This window comes from Mustela nivalis, assembly GCF_964662115.1.
Source record: "Mustela nivalis genome assembly, chromosome: 4".
In the NCBI taxonomy this organism is placed as follows: Eukaryota; Metazoa; Chordata; class Mammalia; order Carnivora; family Mustelidae; genus Mustela; species Mustela nivalis.
The window spans coordinates 153,453,778-153,477,153 of NC_139023.1; the positions used below are offsets into that span (position 1 = coordinate 153,453,778).

General features: G+C 35.2%; 1 protein-coding gene across 2 annotated transcripts in view; it reads left to right on the forward strand.

Annotated features, from left to right (window-relative positions):
* FBXO8 (F-box protein 8) overlaps window positions 1–13,748 on the forward strand; it is a 54,755-nt gene extending 41,007 nt beyond the window's left edge. For both annotated transcript variants that reach the window (XM_082726940.1, XM_082726941.1), the window contains 3 exons: window positions 3,248–3,366; window positions 4,443–4,639; window positions 6,085–13,748. In XM_082726940.1, coding sequence (XP_082583066.1) covers window positions 3,248–3,366; window positions 4,443–4,639; window positions 6,085–6,272 — 504 coding nt within the window. In that variant the 3' untranslated portion in view covers window positions 6,273–13,748. The remainder of the gene's footprint in view (window positions 1–3,247; window positions 3,367–4,442; window positions 4,640–6,084) is intronic.
* The last annotated feature ends 9,628 nt before the right edge of the window (window positions 13,749–23,376 follow it).

Here is a 23,376-nt window from a genome sequence, read left to right on the forward strand (position 1 = left end):
ATAATTCCAAGTGTGGTCTTCCTTATATAGCACTAACCTCCCTTTGTATTACGGACACTCAGTAGCCATACTCCTGCATCATCTAGAATAGGGATTCCCAACTTGGAGTCCTTAGATGGGCTTCAGGCATTTAATGTATATTTTAAAAATGTGTATGTGCATTATTCTGGAAATAAGTTCTTTACATTTCATCAGCTTAAGATCTTCACTAAAACCACATACAATGTTCTTTTTCCTTATGATAAAAGCTTTCAGATGTCTCAAAATCTTAAACTTCTGAAGTATCTTCTTTAGGCCTAATATCAGTACATCCTTCAACTCTTCTTTATCTAACAGGGATTCTATACCCTTCAACAATTTTATGAGGTCCTGATTTCCTTTATCCAGATAAATTCTAGTTTGTCAATATACCCCACAAAATGTGACATCCATAATCTGACACTTTTGTAGTGAATTATGTGACCAATAGTGAGCTACTGCCTTCTGTTTTTTTTTTCTGGAAACTATGTTAGTATAGACTAATACTAATGTTCATGATTTCCTTTGTCTATGAGACACCACATGCATACTCTCACTCTGCTGAGAGCTCTAGTCCTGATTAGTAACATGCTTTGTGATGTAGCGATCTCTCTGTACCATTCTTTTAAAATTATATTTGGGGCACCTGGGTGGCTCAATCATTAAGAGTCTGCCTTCGCCTCGGGTCATGATCCTGGGGTCCTGGGATCAAGCCCTGCATCCAGCTCTCTGCTCGGTGGGAAGCCTATTTCTCTCTCTCTCACTCCCTCTGCTTATGTTCCCTCTCTCGCTGTGTCTCTCTGTCAAATAAAATCTTAAAAAAAAAAAAACCACTATATTAAAATTTTGTAAAAATATGTATACCATATAGTAAACAAATGTAGTTATTTAGTCAATCTCATATTGTGTTTTCTTTTGTAGTTCATCAGTTACATAACAAGATAAGAATTTGGATGGTTGCAGCTTGGTTATTGAAGAAAATTATAATCTGATCTCATGCCTTTTCCTATTTCATACCCCTTGACCCGTCACTTTGATAGCCCTTCTGAAGTAATCTTCCTTTCCAGAGAAATCCCAGGCTTGAAAACTGATACCTCCTTTTCTCATAAAGCCAACAGAGTTGGCTTATTTCAAACTATGTCCCTCATTTTCAGGATTGGGTTTAAAGCTGTTTGTGTTCTTGCTTACACCTCTGTATATGATTGATTTTGGAGACTTCGAGTTAGGTGAGAGATTAAATTTTTAAAACTTGTATTCCTTAAAAATGAAAATTATCAACAACATATTTTTAGGATGCTTACATGAGGCAAATACCAATGCTATTTTGTAACTAAGGAGCATCAAATGATATTAAAAGATATATATCATGATTAGGGAATTATGTACTATTTAATGGATCATTTAGGTTTTTTAATATTTTGTATAATTCTAAAAATTGATTATAATTAGTTTTGCATCTCTTAAGTATTGACTTATAGGTAAGCATAAATAAAGAACTTATTAAATAATTAGTTGACATTCCTTGTGGTTTGACTAGCTTAGATTCAAATTAAGCACTGCAAATACTTCTGAAATTTTGTTATTCTCTCAAATGGAGGAATTTTGGAAAAAATCAAAAGACAGTTTTTACTAAGTAGATGAATTAAAACATACAGTCAACTCTCGATTATTCAAACTAATGGAGGAAAGGATGGAACAAGCATTACTATTTCTTTAGTTCCTACCCCCTCAGACAATTGCTGAGAGCCTTATTCCAGACAAATTCTTTGGCTTTCCATCTTGACCATGTTGTATTTCCTAGCCTTGTATCCAGGATGCAGTCTGAAATGCCGCTTACATTTGAGTTGACCAGAAAGTTTCATGTTTTCACATTCTGTTCTTCTTAGACACATTTTTTTAATCCAGTGCTTTAGCACTGCTTTTGTGCTATTAAAATTCACATGAGAAACTGATAACATTGTCATTAGGATATTTTCCTCATGGCTCATAAAATTAGTTTTATATTAAAAAATCTTATCTTTGAATTACAATTTACAGATAATTATAACCTTTCAAAGGCATTACCTCATGGTACCAAACTGCTTTTTAATTTTTTAATACAAAAATTTTATGACACTTTTTTATCTGAAGAGTGTGTCATAAAAATTCTCCCAACTTTTTTAATTCTTAATGGTTGCAATATTTCTGAATACTATATGTGTTTGTAAAAGGGAAGAAATGCTGAAGGAATTTATGTGTGAAAACACTACGTTGCGTGTATATAATACATCATTTTCTCTACTAATTAACTGCACACAGTGTGCTATTATCCAGACATAAGTATTCATGGGAACGCATGTATCTGGATAACTACGAGTTGAAATAAACACACCTGCCTTTTATTTCAATAACTGCACATTCAAATCCACATAAGGTATTTATTTGAATGTGACCTCCATATACATGAGAAAACATTGGTTTCATTGTTCAATTTTTTTGTTGATGTTTTGTTGTTGTTGATTTAAATCTGGAAATAGGTACAAACTGTGGATAATGCTTCTCTGGAAAACTTTGCATGCAGGGAAAAGGAAATTCAAAGATAAATCCTATTATAAAACATTGCAATTGTTTTGTCTTATATTTTGCCTCACTATATGTTGAAGCTAAATTCTTGTGTAACATAGCAATGCTACACGTTAAAGCCAAAGTGTGTACAGACAATAAACCCACCTGGAACTGTGCCTACTTTAAGTCAAATAATTTAATTATCTTTCTTTACAGAATAAAATTGTTGATCTTTGATTTGGAGAATCGTTTTTTCTCAAGAAGCTTTTTCCTTGAATAGTGTATTAGAATATGTCTAAGAAATCTTGTTTTCTATTAGGCAGTGGAAGTGTTTGTTTCAAGGCTTATTTTAAAGTCTGCATAGTAGTTTCCCCTGGCCCCCAACCACTATCACCATATAAGCCATATTTCTGTATACTTAGTTTTAACTGACATGAGCCAGAAAATTGAATTAGGGTGACTTTAGGAGTCTTAACTTTGAATTTCCTACTTTTCATTGCATGTAAACTCTCAACCACATGTAATAGTTTCAGCTCAAGTTCTAGCTTGTATTTTGCATGTTAAAGCTATAAAAAGTCTATTTATGCTGGAAAGAATTTATGGCTATTGTTCCGCTATCACCTAATTGATAAAATTTATAAATAAAGACTGACTTTATTTATGTAGACTTGTCTTTCTGCCTTAGGGAGTGAACTACTTTATGTCCAAGGGTATCCTAGATGATTCACCAAAGGAAATAGCAAAGTTTATCTTCTGTACAAGAACACTAAATTGGAAAAAACTGAGAATCTATCTTGATGAAAGGTAAAAAGAAAAAAAAAATTTGAGTTTTCATCAGAAATGAGTTAGATAGTGCTTTTAATGAGTTAAGCTTTACTTTTAAAACTATACCATATAGTGGTCATCTAGTTGAAAAATTTTTCTCACAGCTATTTTTAACTGCCATTGTAGTCTGAAAGCAGACAAACAGTATGTAAACAAAGTATGGCTGTGTTCTAATAAAATTTTATTTACAAAAATAGGTAGTGGGCCGTATTTGGCTCACTAGCTATAATTTGTCTATCCCTGCCATAAACAATTGGTAGAAATTAAAGATTATGATCATATAATCATGGTTGAGCTCAGCAAGAATTGAAGCGTAAACAAAGGATGACTATATATTAGATTGTCATGGATAAAAAAAACGTGTACACATATACAAATATTTATACACACATGTACACACATACACTTACAAAAATATTTATATAATTGTAAATAACCCAAATGTATATAAGTAGAATTGTTACCTCCATAAGATGAGGTACTGATGAATCATTAAAAAGAATGACTTAGATCTGTGTGTAAAGATATAGAAAGCTGTTCACAATATACCGGATGAAATGAGAAAAGCAAATACTAGAAAAATATATACTATATGTTGACATTTTTTAAAGTCTACATAAATAGTTGTTAACTCTGATGGTGTGGATTGCTGTGAAAAGTGAAAACTGTTATTATTTTCATAGTTAAAGAACATCAAGAATTCTGTTGCTGTTTGAATTTAGCCAAAATACACACACACACACACACACACACACACACGAAAAGAAGCCGCCCCTTTTAATATTGCAAAAATTTTTTCTTCATTTTATAATTAGAATTACTAGTTTCACCTTACTTTGTTATAACCTATTCATAGAAAATCTAAAAATTATTTAATGTCTCAAATAATCAGAGTTGGATTTTTTAATTTTAAGGATTATATATACTTTGTAGGATTAGCTGATCTGAGAATCAATAATAAAGTATTTTCATCCAAAAATATAATTTATGAGTCCTTATCATTTTTTTAGTAGAGAACTGTTGACTAAAGCTATATCTTTTTCTTTTTCCACTAGGAGAGATGTCTTGGATGACCTTGTAACGTTGCATAATTTTAGAAATCAGTTTTTGCCTAATGCACTGAGAGAATTTTTTCGTCATATCCATGCCCCTGAAGAGCGTGGGGAGTATCTTGAAACTCTCATAACAAAGTTCTCACATAGATTCTGTGCTTGTAACCCCGATTTAATGCGAGAACTTGGCCTTAGTCCTGGTAAGAATATGTATAGTGAATTCCTTCCATTCCCCTTCCCACCTGTAGGTAAAAATAGTAGTATATGAGACTTTTTTTTTCTCACCATGGGGAAACATGCTTTCAGTCATTACAAGTATTTCTTTTACTACTTGTAGCAATGAGTAATTCTATAGACTACAACATTTATGTGAGTTTAGAATAGTTTGTCATGGCTGTCATTTATATGTAGTAAACACACTGTTTTAGGAAGAAAGATTTAGCTATAGATGCATTAATATTATTCTTGATTGAGAATTGGGTATTACTAATTTAAATAAAAACTTGAGAAATTATTTTTAAAGCTTTTCATAGTTTATATATTACATAGGTTAACACCTATAATTTTTCTACTAAAATTTATTTTTAATACAACTAATTTTCATAATGTGTGAATGAGTATATATCTACGTATGTGCAATATAACCTGAGTACCCTGTGTATTTTTTTCATTTGATAGAGCTTCACTTTTCTCTTCATCTCAAAAATTTTATTGTGCTTATTAAGTGGAGATTACAAAAACATTTACCCATCATATGAAATCGGTTGAAAATGTTTTTATAAACATAATATTTAACTTTGCTTTATTAAGACTGCAGGATTCTGAAATAAAAACCCCATAATACTAGCAAGTAGTTGTCACAAATAATAATACAAGTATCTTGAGGTTTGTTACTATTTTGATAGTAAACATCAGATACTGCCTTGTGTAGATATAAAGACATTTTGTTGTTGTTGTTGCATACTGCTCAGGTTTAACAATCTTGTCCCTAAAAATTTACTTTTGAAATTAGTACTTAAATTCCATGGACCTTAAAAATACATATCTCAAAGGTGGATATTAATTTAACAATCTTATAAATTGTTTACATTTTATTTTGAAGGACTGTTAATGCATGTCTTTGTCATTAAATATTTTCCAGTTAGATTTTTATAAAAACATTCTATGTAAATAAATATGTGGGTTTTTTTTTTAATAGGAAGTAGTTTTTTAACTACTATACTTGTAACAGTAAAAAAGTACAAATGTATTTTATGGGTCATTGAATGGGAGTATCACATTTGAAAGCAAAGATGAAAATAAAGCCAATTCTGAAATTTTTAAATTTGGAATGAGCTTTTATTATAAATTCCCAAACTATTCTAAAATGCTTTGGGAGTTGAAGGAAATAGTCATTAATTGGTGGTCAGTTAGGATGATCAACTATCCCTGTTTGTCTGGAATTGAAGAATTTCCCATGACACAGGATTTTCAATGCTAAAATTGGAAAAGGCCCAGACAAACTGAGATGAGTTAGCCATTCTATGTTTAGTTATGAGCCAATCTCAATTTATTTATATTATGAAAAATTTTGCATTAGGTAATTCCTTTGGGACCACATTTTTCAAACCACCTAATAATTTGAGGTGTTTCTTTTTAATTCCAGATGCTGTCTATGTACTGTGCTACTCTTTGATTCTACTTTCCATTGACCTCACTAGCCCTCATGTGAAGAATAAAATGTCAAAAAGAGAATTTATTCGAAATACCCGTCGTGCTGCTCAGAACATTAGTGAAGATTTTGTAGGGCACCTTTATGACAACATCTACCTTATTGGCCATGTGGCTGCATAAAAGCACAATTGCTAGGACTTCAACTATTAACTTCAAACTAAAGTTACCCAAGGACTTATTTAGCAGATATGGGGGTTACATTAGTGCTGGTCATTCTAGCCTCTGTATACAATCAAGCTCGAGAGTACATCTTTTTTTTTTCCCTTTTACTATTTTCTTTTTTAGTAATTTCCTTGGGGAACTAAAGAATTTTGCAGAATTTTTCTTAATTTTGCTTATCATGTTTTGCACAAAGCAGAGCCATTGCCTGACACAGCTGTTTAAGAATGTTCAACTGACATTATACTCTAAAAGATGGTATATTTGTGCATTAGATTGCTTGAAAAACTACTCATTTTCATTCTTTTTTAAAATACCATGTAATGTGTACATATTTAACTGAAGAGATTTATAATCATAATTATTTTATTGTAAAGATTTTAACTAAAGCCCTTCCTTTTTCTCTCAAACTGAGTTCTGAAATTTATTTGATTCTGATATGAGCTTATTACTGTCTTCATAAAAGTTGAATCTGACTTGGATAAAGACAAATACCAGTTTCTCTTTCCTTTGAACTTTATAAGAATATAGATTTATTACTAGTAATAAGCAAAACAGGCACTTATTTTTATAATATAAATTCGTCACTCGACTTTCCATTTTTAAAAGTTCTGAGTTAGTCATTTCTCAGTAAGTCCTTTAAACTATTTGAGATAGCAAAATATGTTGAAATATAGGATTCCCATACATAGGAACAGAACGCTATTAAAACTTATATCTCTTGTAATTATTCAAAATTTGCCATTCTCTTAACTTGATAATTTCTGTTTACAATCAGTTGAGAAAGGGGTATTGTGAGTCAGTCATCCAATAATATTTACCAAGGACCTTCTGTGTACTAAACACTGTGCTAGGTAGCAGCAATACCTAGACATGGGCCTTGCCTTCATCGATGTTATATGATTGATAAGGAAAAATACTGCTTCTTGGAGAGCATATGTATGAAGCATAGCTTAATTAACAATTATTTAATTATGAAACGCTTAGCATTGAAATGATAAAGAAGAATATATTTATATGATAAGTCAAAAGTTTCCTGGAAATATTGCTAAGTGAAAAGCATCAGATTTGAAATGAGACACTATGTGATGATGAGTAGAGCTGCTAGTTTAGGGGGTGGAACTTGGAAGATTAGAAACTTTTTACTGAATGTGTACAGTCCAAGCTTCTTTCCATATCTGGTCCTAAGTAAATAGTGGTTGATATTATTACAACTGCAAGTGATGTCCTATAGAATTTTCAATGGCAAGACATAAGGTAGTCAAACAATTCTGGACGTCAAGGGGACTATTAGAACGGAAGTAAACAAGTTTTCAGATCTTGAGGAAAATACCTAAATTTTCACATGTGCATAATATTGAATTCCATAACAAGATACTTCTTTGTAATTTTTAACTTCAAAATTAATTTATTGGAAAGTTTCAGAAGACCAACAATAATAATAACATTTTATCATTTCCATTTTCCCATTAATCTCCTTTTCTTTCTCTCTCCCCCCACCCCATCCCTATCTCTCCCTTACCATTTGGTTCTTTCTACCTCTGTTTTAATTTTACTCTCTTATCTTTCCTTCTTTATAGTTTTTTGTATCCTCCATTTCACAGTTTTCCCCCTTTTTCGTGTTTTATTTTCTCCACCCTGACCTGATTACAAACGTAGATGGGCAGTATTCTTTTTTTAACACTTTCTCACGAAAATTTTTAAACATATAAAAGTTAAGATATATTTTACAGAGAATGTATATATAACCACTATGTAGGTTCTACAATTAAAATATTACTGCATTCACTTTAGCACGTATTTATCCATCCCTCTATCCACCAATCCACCTATCTTACTGTTTAAATACAGGTAATACAAGTTTCGGACATCACAGTACTCTTTCTTCCTTTAGAATTCAACTTGTATATTGTTAGCTAAAGATCTACTTTTTTAAAAAAAGTTTTTTATAGGTAAAATTTGCATTCCATGAAATACATAAATGTGAAGTGTACTAATCCATGAATCTTAATAAATGCATACACTTGAATAAACCAAGCCCGTATCAAGATATACAACTTGACACAACCTATTTACAGTTAATATTTGTACCACTTCACATAAAATATAGAAACCTCGTAACCATACAGGGTGTTTACCCACTTCTTCCATTTGTTATCTTAGAGTTGTTCTATGAATTGCAGATAGCATACAGTACAGACTCCACACCATAATAATTTACTTTGAGTAGTCGTGTACACTTTAAACAAGGGGAAAATATCCTCATTTATATTGACCCACATTGTCATTTCCAACACTTTTTTCCTTTTGAAAATCCAAGTTTCCTTGTAACATCATTCATGTCCTCCTGAAAAATATCACCACCTATATGACTGTTCAGGTATGCTGGCAATGAATTATCCTAGTTTCCTTATACATGAAAATGTCTTTACTTTGTTTTCCTTTATGAAGAGTGCTTTGCTGCATATATAATTCTGAATTGACAGTTTATTCCCACCCCCCTTTCATACTTTAAAGATAGTCCTCCACTGTCTTCTGGCCTCCATTGTTTCCGGTAAGAAGTCAGTATATTGAAATTGTTTTCTCCCTTTGTGTATAAAAAAAAAAAAAAAAACTACTTACCTCTGAAAGTGAAAATTTTGTCATATATTTCTCAATCTCATTTTTCTTTCCTCCCCTTTTACATATGTGCTAGAACTTTTGATATCATCTCATAGATTTTTTTTTCATCTTTTTTTCCTCTTCAGTTGGATTATATCTGTTGATCACTGTTCTAGGTCACTGACTTTTCTGTAATCCCTTTTAAGCTCATTCAGTGAACTTTTTTTAACTACTATACTTCTTAATTCTAGAAATTCCTTCACGTTTTTATAATTTATATGTCTGTGCTGCTGCGATTTCCTATCTTCATTTACTGCAAGCACATTTTCCCTTACAACCTTGAACATAGTTAAATAGCTGCTTTAAATCTTTATCTGCTCATTTCATCTTCTTCAATTGCCTCTTCTTTTGAGAATAGACTATATTTTCCTGTTTCTTCATTGTTAGTAATTTAGACTTTGTCCTAGACACGGCTAATAAAATATGTAGAAATCTATGTTATAATATATTTCTCCAAAGACTCTTTTTTTAAAGCTGGAAGTTAACTGGCAGAACTCAGTTGCAAGCTCTTGCTCCCCTGAAGTACTTCAAATGTCCGTTCCCTTCTTTAACCTGGAATCTTTTGTGTGTGTCCACAGTTTAGAGAGAAGCCAGAGTGTGTGGCACAGTTCATACACAGAAATTAGGGAGCTCACTCTTCTTTTCTTTCCATTATTTCTATTTCTATTTCTTCCTTTTCTTGCAGCTACTGTTGCCCCAAACTCTGCCCCAGGGTTCTTCAAGTCTGTAAAACTAAAGGCTCCAATGATTCAGCCGGAGGGCTGCCTTCAGGCAAAAACTATAAAATGGGAAATTCATCTCCTATCTTCTTCTTCCAAGTACTCTCTTCAGTGTCAGCCTGAAAAAAAAAAATATTACTGATCAGCCTTTATTGGATTGCTTTTCATTTCTATACTTTGTCCAGAGTTTGTGGTTTTATCTCTTCAAGGGCTTGTCTGAAAGAGCCATCGGTTGAAGTAGACCTCTCCTGAATTGGGCAGTATTCTTTTTACTACTTTCTATACTTACTGAATAGGGATTTATTCCTGGCATCTTAAAAACTAGGTGAGTATAAGTTTACATGTTTATTTTTTAAAACCCCATCATAATAAACATTTACTGAATGCTTAACTTAGTTCAGTATTTTCCGGTGAGGTCCCACTGGCTTTTGGAGAAGGATGTTCATTATGGGAGACCGCTCCCTACAGCAGAGAACATCAACATGCCTGGATTTTGCCTGCTAGATGCCAGTAGCATCCCTCAGTTATTGTGACATACAAATAATGTCCCCACATGTTTCCAAGTGCCTAAAGTTTGGAACTAGTGGACCTTCCTTCTGATATAACAAACTTATCTTTCTAAAACACAAGCTCCTTTTGACACTTCTGTTTCAAGTACTCAATTTCTACAAAATTTCAAGTACTCCTTTCTACAAAATTAAGCCTCCTCAGCATGGCATAAAGGGTTGTATGATCTGGGGGCACGAGGGTGGCTCAGTTGGTTGAGCATCTGACTCTTGATTTTGGCTCAGGTTGTGATCTCAGAGTCCTGGAATTGAGCCAAGAGTCAGGCTCCCTGCTCAGCAGGGAGCTTGCTTCTCCTGTCCCTCTGCCCCTCCCTACCCATCCACACACACACACTCTCTCTCTGAAATAAATAAATCTTTAAAAACAAACAAAAAAGGCTATACAATCTGGCCTTGGCTTATCTTTCTTTCAAGCCTTGTCTCCAACATTCCTCAAATGTGATGTGATCTGATCTTTGTCTTTTACAAGCTGGTCTTTCTGTGATGTCTTGCTCTCCCTTCTGTATCTAAAGTTCCCCTACTCATCATCCAAGATCCACCTCAAATATAGCTTATTCAGCAAAGCTTTCAAAGACCGGCTTTCTATTATAAGGGCTAAATTAGGTAAGTGGCAGAGGACTTAGGAGGAACGAATAAAAAACAAAAACTGAAAATTGATGGTGTTTAGTGATTTTGAAGGAACCAAGTTTGATAAAAGGGTCTAGTTTTCCTACTATCAAAGGTAGCTACTAAGAGAAGCAACCAGTGGAGTGATATGGAACAGATGTGATCCCCAGTTATTTTGAATTTGAAAGTAACAATGGAATTTTGGTTGCAGCTAGAGAATAAGGCTAGGAAAAAAATCAGGGCTGGATAATGTAAGTTTGGAGGTCTTACTGGTATTTAAAAGGTATTTTGTTAAGTGAAGCACTGGAGAAAGCTCCTCTAGAAGGTTTGTTGAGTAAAAAGAAATGTTTGGGAAACACAACATTTTAGGTTTTGGTAGAGAAAATGAGGGTTTGTGAAGACTATAGAAGGACCAGAGAAGAATGGTGGCCTGAGAGCTAGGGAAGCCGAGTTTCAAGAAGGATGCTGAGTTTGCATTTGGTGCTGCTCAACCAAGTAGTTTTTTTTCCCATCTACACTCAAGCTTCTTTTGTCTACCTTTTCCACTTAAGGCTGAGTTCTTTCATTACAGTAGTGCTAATGGCTTTTATATTGTCTCTGACCAAATATTCTCTTACCCAACACGAAATCTGAGCTCTGCTGAAACCCACAAGAGTACTTATGGTCCTCCGCAACTCAGGCCTGTCTACACCTTCCCTCCCCACTAAGGGCTGTGCTGTTTCAAGGCCAGAACATACCATACCAACTGCTGCTAGTGCATTTTTCCTATGCATGATTACCAGTTCTGTTTTCTAATATACAGGTTAATTTGTGGGGTTCTTTTGGTTTTTGTTGTTTGTTTGTTTTTGGTTTTGTTTTTTTTAAGAAAAGAAGGCAAAGAAAAAAGTGCTCAAAAACTTTTGAGTTCTCCAGATTTATCATTAGGGTTTTTCCCAAGTACATTTTTTAAAACAAATACTCTCTAATCTCAATGAACCCTGCATTTTCATTCTTCCATTATATTTGCTTTTTTTTTTTTTAATAATTGTAACCGCTCCCTCACATTTACCTGTTAAAATGTTATTTGCCCTTCAAAGTCCTCTTAGATTCTTTACTCTCCAGGGTAACTGTTCCAGTTCTTTCAGGTGGAAATTTTATTCTTTTATCTGCCTCAGTACCTAGCATAGACCTTGGACAACTGAATTATTTTAGATCTGGTTTAGTTTGTACATGAGCACATAGGGAGATGGTTTTACTATGTCCACTTTTTAAAAATATATTTGGAGCTTTCAGTTGTACACAACTTATAAATTGGAACATATTAGAGTTAACTTCTTAAAAATATTTAAAAACTCATTCAACCTCTATTTTATTCTTGATATAAATTCATCTCTAGAGAACTTCTGATCTTAAATATTTGGATGAATCACTACTTTAGGACTGTCTTTTTTTTAATTTCAAGAGTTTAAGCCATTGATCTTTGTACTTCTCTAAATTGATCTTTTACATTTTTTACAGTATGATTAATATGGTGCTTGATGACAGTAAGCCTATTCAGAAGTCTTAACATTTAAGATAACAACTTGTTTATTGTAATTTGAGTCTGTTTTCCTCTGTTTAAAGTGAACTCCTTACATGTCATACTGTTAACTTCCTAGTTCTTTTTTAAGCATTCATAACTGAATATGTCTATTGTGAGAAGCCATCCTAAGGAAATAATTCAAAATAAGCAAAAGGCAAAAGGCAAGACTTACATCATTAGTTCTGCAATTGTTTTTAATTTAAGGGGGAAAAAAAACAACAACAACAACAACTGGAATGCCCAAAACTTGGGGCTGTTCAAGGAAATAACTAGCAGATATTTGAGAACATGCTATGTATGAGACACTATGCTAGGCACTGGTCAAGTAGACCAAAATACATCCTCATCATATATAATCCTGAAGCTATGATGTTTATAAATAATGTAGAAAGCAGTTACAAATCATGATGAATACCAAAAGGATATGAAATTATGCACATATGTATGTATGTGTATGTGTGCACACCACACATTACAATTACTATGTAAAATGCCACAAAACTTTGATTGGAAAACAGACACTAGAGTAAAATATACCAAGATATGGATAATGATCTCATTTCCTCTTTCAAATATTATTAAGGATCATATATTTTCAATAGAACTAAATAAATTCCCTGAACTATTCAGAAAATAAAGATAAATGGTGTCCCCCAATTAACCAATATAGTTTCCCCCAGAATGTTTCCCTGTATTTTTATTCAAAATGTGTTTTATTTTTTAAAAGACACTTGGTTGATCTGTTAAATGATTTCTGGACAAATGTTTTGTTTTCAAGCTTCAAAAAGTGGATTGTTTTATATTATTTTTGTCTCCTCGAATTAAAGGCCAACAAGAGAAAGATACCAAATCTTTACTGAGGAAATTTTCATTTGTTTAAAAAAAAAAAATGGCTTTCTTCTTGGTGCGGTTGGACAGGAAGGTTGGATTTAATTTAAAATGATTAATGAGATTTTGTCAGGCTCCTTGACTTTACCACCACTGCAGTTCGTCAGTGCAACAACCCGGGGAGCCCGGACGCCACTCTGTCGCCCAAAACCACTCTCCAGGGAGAAAATTAACTGGCAGAAGTAGTGCCAGGTACACGTCAATGGCCTTGTCTCCTGGGTATCGACAGTTTAAAAGTCTGAATCAGAAATGTGTAAGTTTGGGAGATACACATACCTAAGATAATGTGTTCACTCATAAATATTTCAGTAGGGGAAAAAAAAAGAAAAATTTAAGTTGTTGATGCTTTCCAAAGGAAACTGTAAAGCCCAGCCCTTCACTAATGTCTCTCCTCCCCAATTTATTTGAAAAATTAAAATAAACGAGGATTCAATGATCTCAGGATATTTTCTGCTTTTCTTTCTTTCTTTCTTTCTTTTTTTTTTAAGAATTATGGTGAAGCATTCTTAGAAAGCGAAATCATTTTTCACTTTTGAAAACACGTCTTAGCCTTCAGCATGACCCAGTTTTATTATCAAGTTTTTAAATTAACCTGAAAGGTTGTGATCTGACTTAACACTCCCTTTTATGCTTATTTGTGTACTTAAGTTTAAAACTAATCAATATGATTAGCTAAAGCCAAATTACTGCATCTGGTTAGTTATGGATGGTTAAAGCAATACATATTTTTGATTTGGTGTTAAACTGCAAAAGAAAGCAATACCAGTGTTGATGATCTTCTCTAAAAGCCTGTCTGAAAGACTTCAGGCAAAAGGAATTTCTTCCAACAAAATCGTAGTGAAGGTTTGAGGATCTGATAGACATTTGAAGTTTACCTTTGTAGAAGTTTAACATAATGAATATTCGCCCATTTTTATCCAAACAAAACATGAACAAATAATGCTTTCATGTTAAAAGTTTCAGAGGAGTCCTGTCTTCTTTTTTTTTTTTAAAGATTTATTTATTTGTCAGAGAGAGAGAGACGGAGAGCGAGCACAAGCAGACAGAGTGGAAGGCAGAGTCAGAGGGAGAAGCAGGCTCCCTGCGGAGCAAGGAGCCCGATGGGACTCGATCCCAGGACGCCGGGATCATGACCTGAGCCGAAGGCAGCTGCTTAACCAACTGAGCCACCCAGGCGTCCCAGGAGTCCTGTCTTCTAACTATGAATGTATGCAACCAGAGGAGACAGACCCTCTATCAGTGCCAGACTGCCAAGGAATCTGCTTGCACTTCTGCTGGAGGCAGCCTGAGAAAAGCACAGAGGGGTGGAAACTTCTAGAAATGTTGATCAAGGCCACTGCTCTTACTGAGAAGACAATAAAAGGACCAAAACAGAGTAGCTCTGGCTATATACCAGCACATTGTCACCCATCACATTGCCTCATAGTGAGTGGCTGTTAGGGCAAATGTCATTTTCAATTCTGAAGCCATCGGATCGTTTATTGTATCTCTAAAACACTCAAAAATTATATGCACTGTTTTTAATAAGTATCAATTTTAGTGTTGCAATCTAGCTGCTTCATTGTGTGTGTTTTCCCCCCATAAGTGGATTGCAGTATCCAATGTAGGTAATCATGTTTATGAAGGCATTCAGTTATTTTATTTTACTTTGGAGATACTTGTTTTTATTGCATAACTCAAATATACATATTTTCTCCTTCCCTTAGTTAATCTTGGGACAAAGAAAATAATGCATAGTATTTTCCGAAATGCCACCCAAAAAACATTATGGGCCTTGTCAATAATAAGCCAGAGAAATGAAAAACCCTTGAGTGAGGCCAAGCTCAGATTAGATGAGGAGAAATCAGTGCTCTTGTAACAGCGTTCCCTGAGTAGCATTTATCATCATGATGAGTTGGTTGGTTCTGGGTTCTCAGCCTCAAAATCTGATTTTATCAACAGACCTCAAGCAGTGTATTTTTCATGGCATTGATTTTTAAATCTAGAACTGAAGGAAATGTTACAAAGACAACTTACTGAGCGTGATCAGTACATTTTTTCTCTTTACCAGCCTCCAGAAAGTTGGTTGAGGATCATGGAGTCAGAGCAAGGAAAGTTACCAGAATCAAACACTACATGTTTTGTAACAAAAAACACTCTGAATGTATCACACTCTCAATAGAGATGACTTTTGCACATTTAGAGTTTGACAGCTGAAGTGACTTTGCACTAGGTAATGCCATCTTTCTTTTTTTTTTTTAATATGTATTTATTTATTTTTGAGAGAGAGAGAGAGCATGAGCAAGCTCATGAGCGGGGGAAGGGCAGAAGGAGAAGCAGACTCCCTGCTGAGCAGGGAGCCCAACAAGAGGTTGATCCCGGGACCCTGGGATCATGACCAGAGCCGAAGGCAGACTTTTAACCAACTGAGCCACCCAGGCTCCCCATATTTATTTTATTTTAAACCATTAAGTGTAATAATGCTTTAACTTTTCCCTCTTCACTGGTTTCCCTTTTCATGGACTCAAAGTGTTTCTAATACTTTTTTTTTTCCAAATTTTTATTTAAATTTCAGCTAGTTAACACAGTGTATATATTAGTTTCAGGTGTAGAATTTAGTTTCTAAGACTTTGAATTGTTATTACATTAATTTCTTTAAAACCTTATTACAGGCATGGCCTACTTCCTAAAAGCCATTCTCATTCATTTTGTGCTTTTCTCACTCTTTAAGGGAAATCTCATTCCTCACGTATTCAAGTTCACTATACCTCCCCCCAAGTACCTATAACGTGGTATAAATTTAGGACATTGTTTTACATTATAGTGATGTTTTAATTTAAATGTCCAAATAAGCATTTATAGATAGCTCATTTTTTGTGAGGAAGGTATTAGCCAGGTGCTATGAAAGAGACAAAAATGAAGAACACTGTCCCTTACCATCAAAGGCTTCAGTGGGGCAAAGGCAATCTTAATTCATACAGTTCTATAATATTTTATATATAACGCCACAGTTCTGCAGTGGTCTGAAGAAGTTATGTGACTTTTGGAGGTTCACATGAACATTTACAGGGATCAAGAGAGGCCAACTCTTAAGTACATTTTGTACATTATTAACCTTAACGAACAGTAGGAGAAAAATGTGCTAAAATATCGTAGAAGAGTAAAAGACAACCAGCACTTTAGAAAGAGTGAATAATTAACACTCACTAGCTCAGAGATGTCAGGGTGGCTCAGTGGGTTAAGCATCTGCCTTCAGCTAAGGTCATGATCCCAGGGTCCTGGGATCGAGTCCTGCATCTTGCTCCTTGCTCAGTGGGGAGCCTGCTTCTCCCTCTTGTCTCCTGCTCGTCCTACTTGTGCTCACTCTCTTTCTCTCTCTGTCTCTGACAAATAAATACATAAAATCTTTAAAAAAAAAAAAAAAGAAAAAAAAAAACCACTCAACTAATTGAGTGTGAAGAAGGAATGTTACTTCAATAGGTGTGTTACTGGTTCCGGGGAAACAGCCTGATCCAAGCCATGGCAACACTGCCGAGGAGGAGTGTGGAATGGCCAGTAATCTGCTAGAACTGGAGGATAAGGTGTGAGCAATGAGTTAGTGGAAGAGATGACCAGAAAACACACACTGAAGAGAGTAAGCTGAAATAGAGAGTTAGTACTTTAGTTTTGTAGGCAATTGGAAAGTTTCCTGAAGAATGGTGTCATGTCCGATCTGTGATTTAGGAGGATTCTTCCAAAGCCAGTTTAAAACATGAAGTTGAAATGCAACAGAATGTAGAGCATTCAAGGAAATCAGTGAAGAGGTCCTTTTACTTAAATGAGTGAAATATGGAAAGCTGACCTTCAGCATCCATACTGGACATGGAAATGGGGGAAAGTTTTGGGAGACATTTTGGAAGTAAACCATCTTGGCTACTAGGGGCTGTTGGATAAAAAGAGGAAGAAATTAAAAAGTACTCCAAATGGTCTGAAGGAGGTGTTGCCATTACAGATAGAGGGGCAAAGTTGAAGGGCAAGTTTGCTTGGCTTGAGTGTAAGTAAGGTGGTGATTAGAAGGAGAGAATGATCTCTCTTTTCTCAGCCAGATGTAAAGTAGGAATAGTACAATTATGTGAATTATTTTTTAGCAGTTTAGTTTAGTGCAAAGGTTAGAGAAGAATGCTGAGATAACATTTTGGGAGAGTACTTAGCATAAAAATGTAGAAGAAGTAGCAGAGGAGGCACATATATTGTCATGATCAGTTAGCACAGTGTGTGAAGAATTGTAGGGTCTGCAGACACCTGGATGGCTTAGTCGGTTAAGTGTCTGACTTCGGCTCAGGTCATGATCCCAGGCTTCTGGGATTCAGCCCTGCATCAGGCTCCCTGCTCCACGGGAAGCCTGCTTCTCCCTCTCCCACTCCCCTGCTTATGTTCCCTTTCTTCGTTGTCTCTCCCAATGTCAAATAAATACAATCTTAAAAAAAATTGCAGGGTCTAAAGAAGCAGTTGTTGAATGAACACGATACTGATAAGTGTTCTCAAACCACATATCTAAAAATCTCTAAGCACTTCAATACCATGCCTTAGACATAAAACATTCAACCTGTTTCAATGTAAAAATCTTTCCCAGTACAATTTTAAAACTAAATAACCAAGGTACTGTCTGCTCAGAAAATATTCCTCTTGGACATGATGTGTTCCACTATTCAACAATTCATTGTACATTGATAGACTGTCATTGAACCTATAATTGGAATACTCAAAACTAAAATTATCCTAGAGCAAAATTAAATCTTGCCCTGGTGAATAAGACCCATGCAAATCTGCCCCTACCCCCCACCTGAGTATTTCTCAGAAGGCCTAGAAACTCTGATTAATTGTTTTCACACCTCGCTGGGGCTAAGGGTTACAAAGCTTCTCCTAGGTTACGGCTCATTGCTTTCATTTCTTCACCAGGATACTGCCCGCTAATACATTTATACAAGCTGTCACAGAGCCAAAATGGTTCTGTTCTCTGCAGTCCTCACCTCACTGTCTTAGAATAGGGGTCTTCTTAGCAGAAAGAGGGAGTGGGGAGGAAGAGGAGCCCCCTCCTCACAGGGCTTAGCCACAGTCTTTGAGGCCCTCCCGACTCCTCCACTGCTTCTCCCTCAGCCACCAGTGGCTAACTTTTCCTCCCAAAGCCCTTCTCAGCGTGCAGATCAGCCAGACATCTCTGAGTCACCAGCCTCACCAATTTCTCCAGCTGGCCCACACTCGGCTCAGGACCACCCCAGTGTTCCTCAGCCTCTCCAGCCAGGCACCTGCCTCATAACTTGGGGGACTACAGAGTTTATTGTCTAAGCCAGGACACTTTGGAGAGTGCTAAAATGCTAAACCAGATGGTACTTCAAGACAACAGGCATAAACTAGGAAGTATGGTCACCCTACCCATGACTATAATACAATGTGATAAATACAATAATAAAACTTTAAACGCTTTTCAGTGGAAATATTGTGAATGTAATGCGCCAAAGGGTCAAAATTTGTTTCCAATCAAGAACATCCCTAAATTATTTCCCAGTTGGCATCCACGATAAAAACCATACCATTGGGCTTGTGCCATGCTTCCCAGCAGAGCTCCAGCTCTGGGAGGAAATCACCTTTCAGCATCTTGGAAATGTATTTTGTGACTTAGGATTCTTGTTGAAAAAAGCTCATTTTGTAGTTTGGTCAGCACTCTAAGGAATGGAGTCTGAGAAATCTCTGGGATGACTGAGCAAATATTTAATTGACAATACTGATGATAAAATCAAAATTACAGAGAACTTTTATCTTACTGCCCTATCATGACTACTCTGCTAATGGCTTTGTATTAAGTTATTTGCTTTCACAAGTACACTCAGAAGATACACGTGACTTTAGAGGTCACCATATATTGGCTATAGTGACATAGATGTACGTGCCTCCCTTTATCTGTCTAAAGACAACCATCCCTGAGAAGATCGGGGGAAGAATATTCCAAAGCAGAGGGAGCAGCAAATGCCAAAGCTGTGAGACAGAAACATTCACATACAATCGAATGTAAGCGTCAGGAAACAAGATGCTGTTTCATTCATGTCTTGATTCCAAGCACCTTAAAAAATCACTGAAACATAAAAATACATCACTAAATATTTGGAGAATACAGGAACGAATGAATGAAGGGATAAATTCATTCAGGAAGGAAGGCAGGTTTTGAGAAGAAGGCAGAAGCCCCATCTTGCCTGGCCTGGTAGGTGGGTAGTAAGGCATTTGGATCTTATCCAAGTACCATGAATAGTTACAGAAGGATTTAAATAGAGGAGTGATGTGGTGCGATTTATGTTTTTGAAATGATACTGTGACTGCTGTGTGAGGGATGGATCATCGGCTGGAGCAAGAATGAAAGTAAGGGGAGCAGTTGTCTTCAGGCTTCTGAGGTTGGACAGATGAAAGCCTGGAAGGCTTGGAAAAGGATGGTGGCCAGAGGGATCTTTTTTATTTATTTATTTATTTTTAAAGATTTTTATTTATTTGTTTGACACAGAGAGAGACAGCGAGAGAGGGAACACAAGCCGGGGGAGTGGGAGAGGGAGAAGCAGGCTTCCCATGGTGCAGGGAGCCAGATACGGGACTCGATCCCAAGACCCTGGAATCATGACCTGAGCCAACGGCAGATGCTTAACCCAGGAAACCCCTGGAGGGATCCCAAGAACTGGATGCTGCTAGGGTTTTGGCTTTAAAAACTAGGTAGGTGATGGTGCCACTCACTTGAGTTGAGGAACATTGGGAAGGACTATGTTTAGAGAAGATCTAGGGGAATTTATCCATTAGGAAAATATAAAAACTAGCTAAGAATTAGGAAACTTTATTATAAATGTTGAGTAAAAGAAACCCATACTAATTGTATACAGTAATTACAACTCTGAAAGAATATGTTCATGTACTGAAAAAATGAGTAGAAAATACGATTGAATGAAAGCTTTGATTTGTTGAAGACTTTGTGGTTTTTAAAAATTTTAGTTTAAAGTTTTACTCTGCTTATTATAATATTAGAAAAGTAAAATTCTGGTTAAAAAGAAAAAAACAAACAGTAAGTCCATAAGAAGAACCTAATATGAATGCCGTCCAGAATATAATTTCATTACAATAAATTCATTAAAGAATTTTATAATGGGATTACTTTAAAACCACTAAAGGCTGTATTCCCAGGTCTGGAAATCCAGAGCAGAAGTAATGAGGGGTCAAGGGAGAAGGAATAGAGGTAGAGACCAATAAAAAAAAAATTTTTAAAAATAAAATCGAACTCAGATTATTGATAGAAAATTCTACTGGTAAAGACTTGAAGAGAAGGAGATTCCATGAGCTCCCATTATAATCCAGGCCATTACTCATAACTCTAATTTCTGTAAAAGTTTTCCACCTCTTTCTAATGTAAGTTCAAGTCTCTCTGTGCTTAACTTTGAGGCTTTTTCTTGTGTCACTGTCAGTAGGGATAACTAGCTGCCATCTTCAGTTTGGAGCACTTTACATACCTGAACCACTCGGAAGTGTCCCCTTCTATGTTCATACAGAGAAATTCTCTTACAATTAAAATTATATTAAAAATACATTGTGGGGCCGTGGATGTCTCAATCTGTTAAGCGTCTGCTTAGATCTGGTCCTGGGATCGAGTCCTGCATCAGGCTCCCTGCTGAGCAGGGAGCCTGCTTCCCCTCTCTCTGTCTACTTGTGATCTCTCTCTCTCTGTCTGTCAAATAAATAAATAAATAAATAAAATTTAAAAAGGAAAAGAACACAGAGACTTTCCTTGTGTGTTGGAGAGAGCATCTTCATATAGGCAAATACTTTAACATCCAACTTTCATATTTAAAGAACATTCATCTGGAAACAAAGACCCTGACTTCATATAGTAAAAAAGCAGAGGAAAACCTCCAACTTTATGTTTAAACAACACTAGAAGTATTTTTCATGGTGTATAAACCATTTTTTCTAATAAGAAAATTATTTTTATCTCCTTAGGAGATATAAAGATGAATAAAATTCCAATTTCACTTGGGAATAATATCTTAATTTATCCTAAAGAAGAGATTTGATTAAATGAAATTATTTTGTTTCTTCATGGTAAGTGTGAGTCTCATTTAAGGGGTCTCTGAAAACAAAACATGCATGATTGCATGTATGTATATATTGGCATATGTGTTTGACTACTTATTAACATGGATGTTATTCCAATATGTTAATGTTTTGGACGATAACTCCCTAAATTTGAAATCGCTGTGTGATACCTAAATTTATCTCTGTACAATTTGAATAAAATTGATCCTAGGCATTGTGGGACCTTATGCAAACCAAGTTTTTCAGACCCTTGGGTATCTTCCTATAATCCACACATCCGAGAATAAGAGAAATATGCAAAAGAGAAAAGCAAAATTTCTTAAAATAAGCTAGGGGATCTTGTAGACAGACTTCTGTGGAATGTAGCCGGCATTGGAATGCTATGTAAACTGAAAACAAAATGTATTCTTACCATTAGCTGTTAGCTGTAATGCTCAAAAAGAGACATTTGAAGCAAAATATGGTGGAAAGTTTCATAGAAATAGGCTCTTCTTTGTACCGAATTTTAGTCCTAGTGGTCAGTTTTGCACATTTTGCCATCTAGTGGACAACGTGAAAACTACAGGATTTACCCCCCCACCCCCGCCCCCGCCCCAACTATTGATACCCAAACTCTTCAGAAAGAATTGCCCAGATACCTTGGGCTAGGATTTTGCTTGTTTTGTTCATTGGTGCTCCAAGAATAGTGCCTGGTACTTGATGGATGGTCAATAAATAATTGGAGGTAACTTCATTAAAGACTATCCTTATGGAGAATGTAATTGAACGTACATTTACAGTGTGATATTGGCTAAAAGTGTTTCCTAACTAAATGGAAAGTTCCAAATTTCCAAAGTAAATGGTGGGTTCTATGTTGCTGGGTTAGAGATATATCTACATAGCTCATTAGGAACAGGAAGTGTCATCACTGAATCCAGATAGTTTAATTTAGATGCTGAGAACCTACTTCTCTTTCACCCCAGCAGCTCCAGATAAAATTAAATCTAGCTGGAAAATGCCCTTTCTTATTTGTCTAAAAACCATGGCTGGCTTTCTTCTTGCTTTGGGCTGTGATGTTTGCTATTCCATTTTTCTGCTGCCCCAAATTATGAAGCCCTTCTAGCTGTCTACTCAAAAAGAGTACATAGGCAGGCAGAGAGAGAGGGAGAAGCAGGCCCCCCACCCAGCAGAGAGCCTGAGCTTGATCCCAGGATCCTGGGATCATGACCTGAGCCAAAGGCAGAGGCTTAACTCACTGAGCCACCCAGGCACCCCTCTTTTGGAAATATTTTAAAGAGTAAAACATACCCCTATGTTTTAGCATCTTAAAATTTGGGCAGGAAAAAATTCATTAAGTAATCTACCTCATATTTTTTTCTCAGAAGGATTATATTCCATTCTAAAACAGCAAAATATGTATACACATAACATATGGCAGTATGTTAGTAGTTCATTAAAAGACCTTAATCATTTTTTTTCAAATCAAGCTAATCTTAGATTGATAATATCCTAACACAATAATAGGTTACAAATCTTTTTTTTGGCTGAAATTCTATATTCCTTATGTAAAACTCATTTATATTGCATAGAATTAAAACTCTCTCAAGGGCTTATAGTTTTAAACAAATATGCACACACATTCAAATAAATATTATTCCAAAGCAATAACTTTACTTTGACCCAGTCAATAGGAAATGTAACCTCACATACATAGCCTAGTACAGAAGACATGTTAGAATAACAGCTCTGATAAAGCACAATTTTTTTGAAATGATAAAATAGAACTTATGAATTAAAATACTCAAGTTTCAAAGACTTTGAAAATGGAAGTTACAATGCAATTGCTTCCTAAGGTATTTTTGCTCTTCTGAGAAAAAAAAAAAAAGGCTTAAGTAACATTTTTATAAGTATAATCATTTTTTACATATCTGTATAACTGAGTATAACATTCATATGCACATACAAAATAACACACACAAGAAAAAGTTTAGAATAACATTTTAATT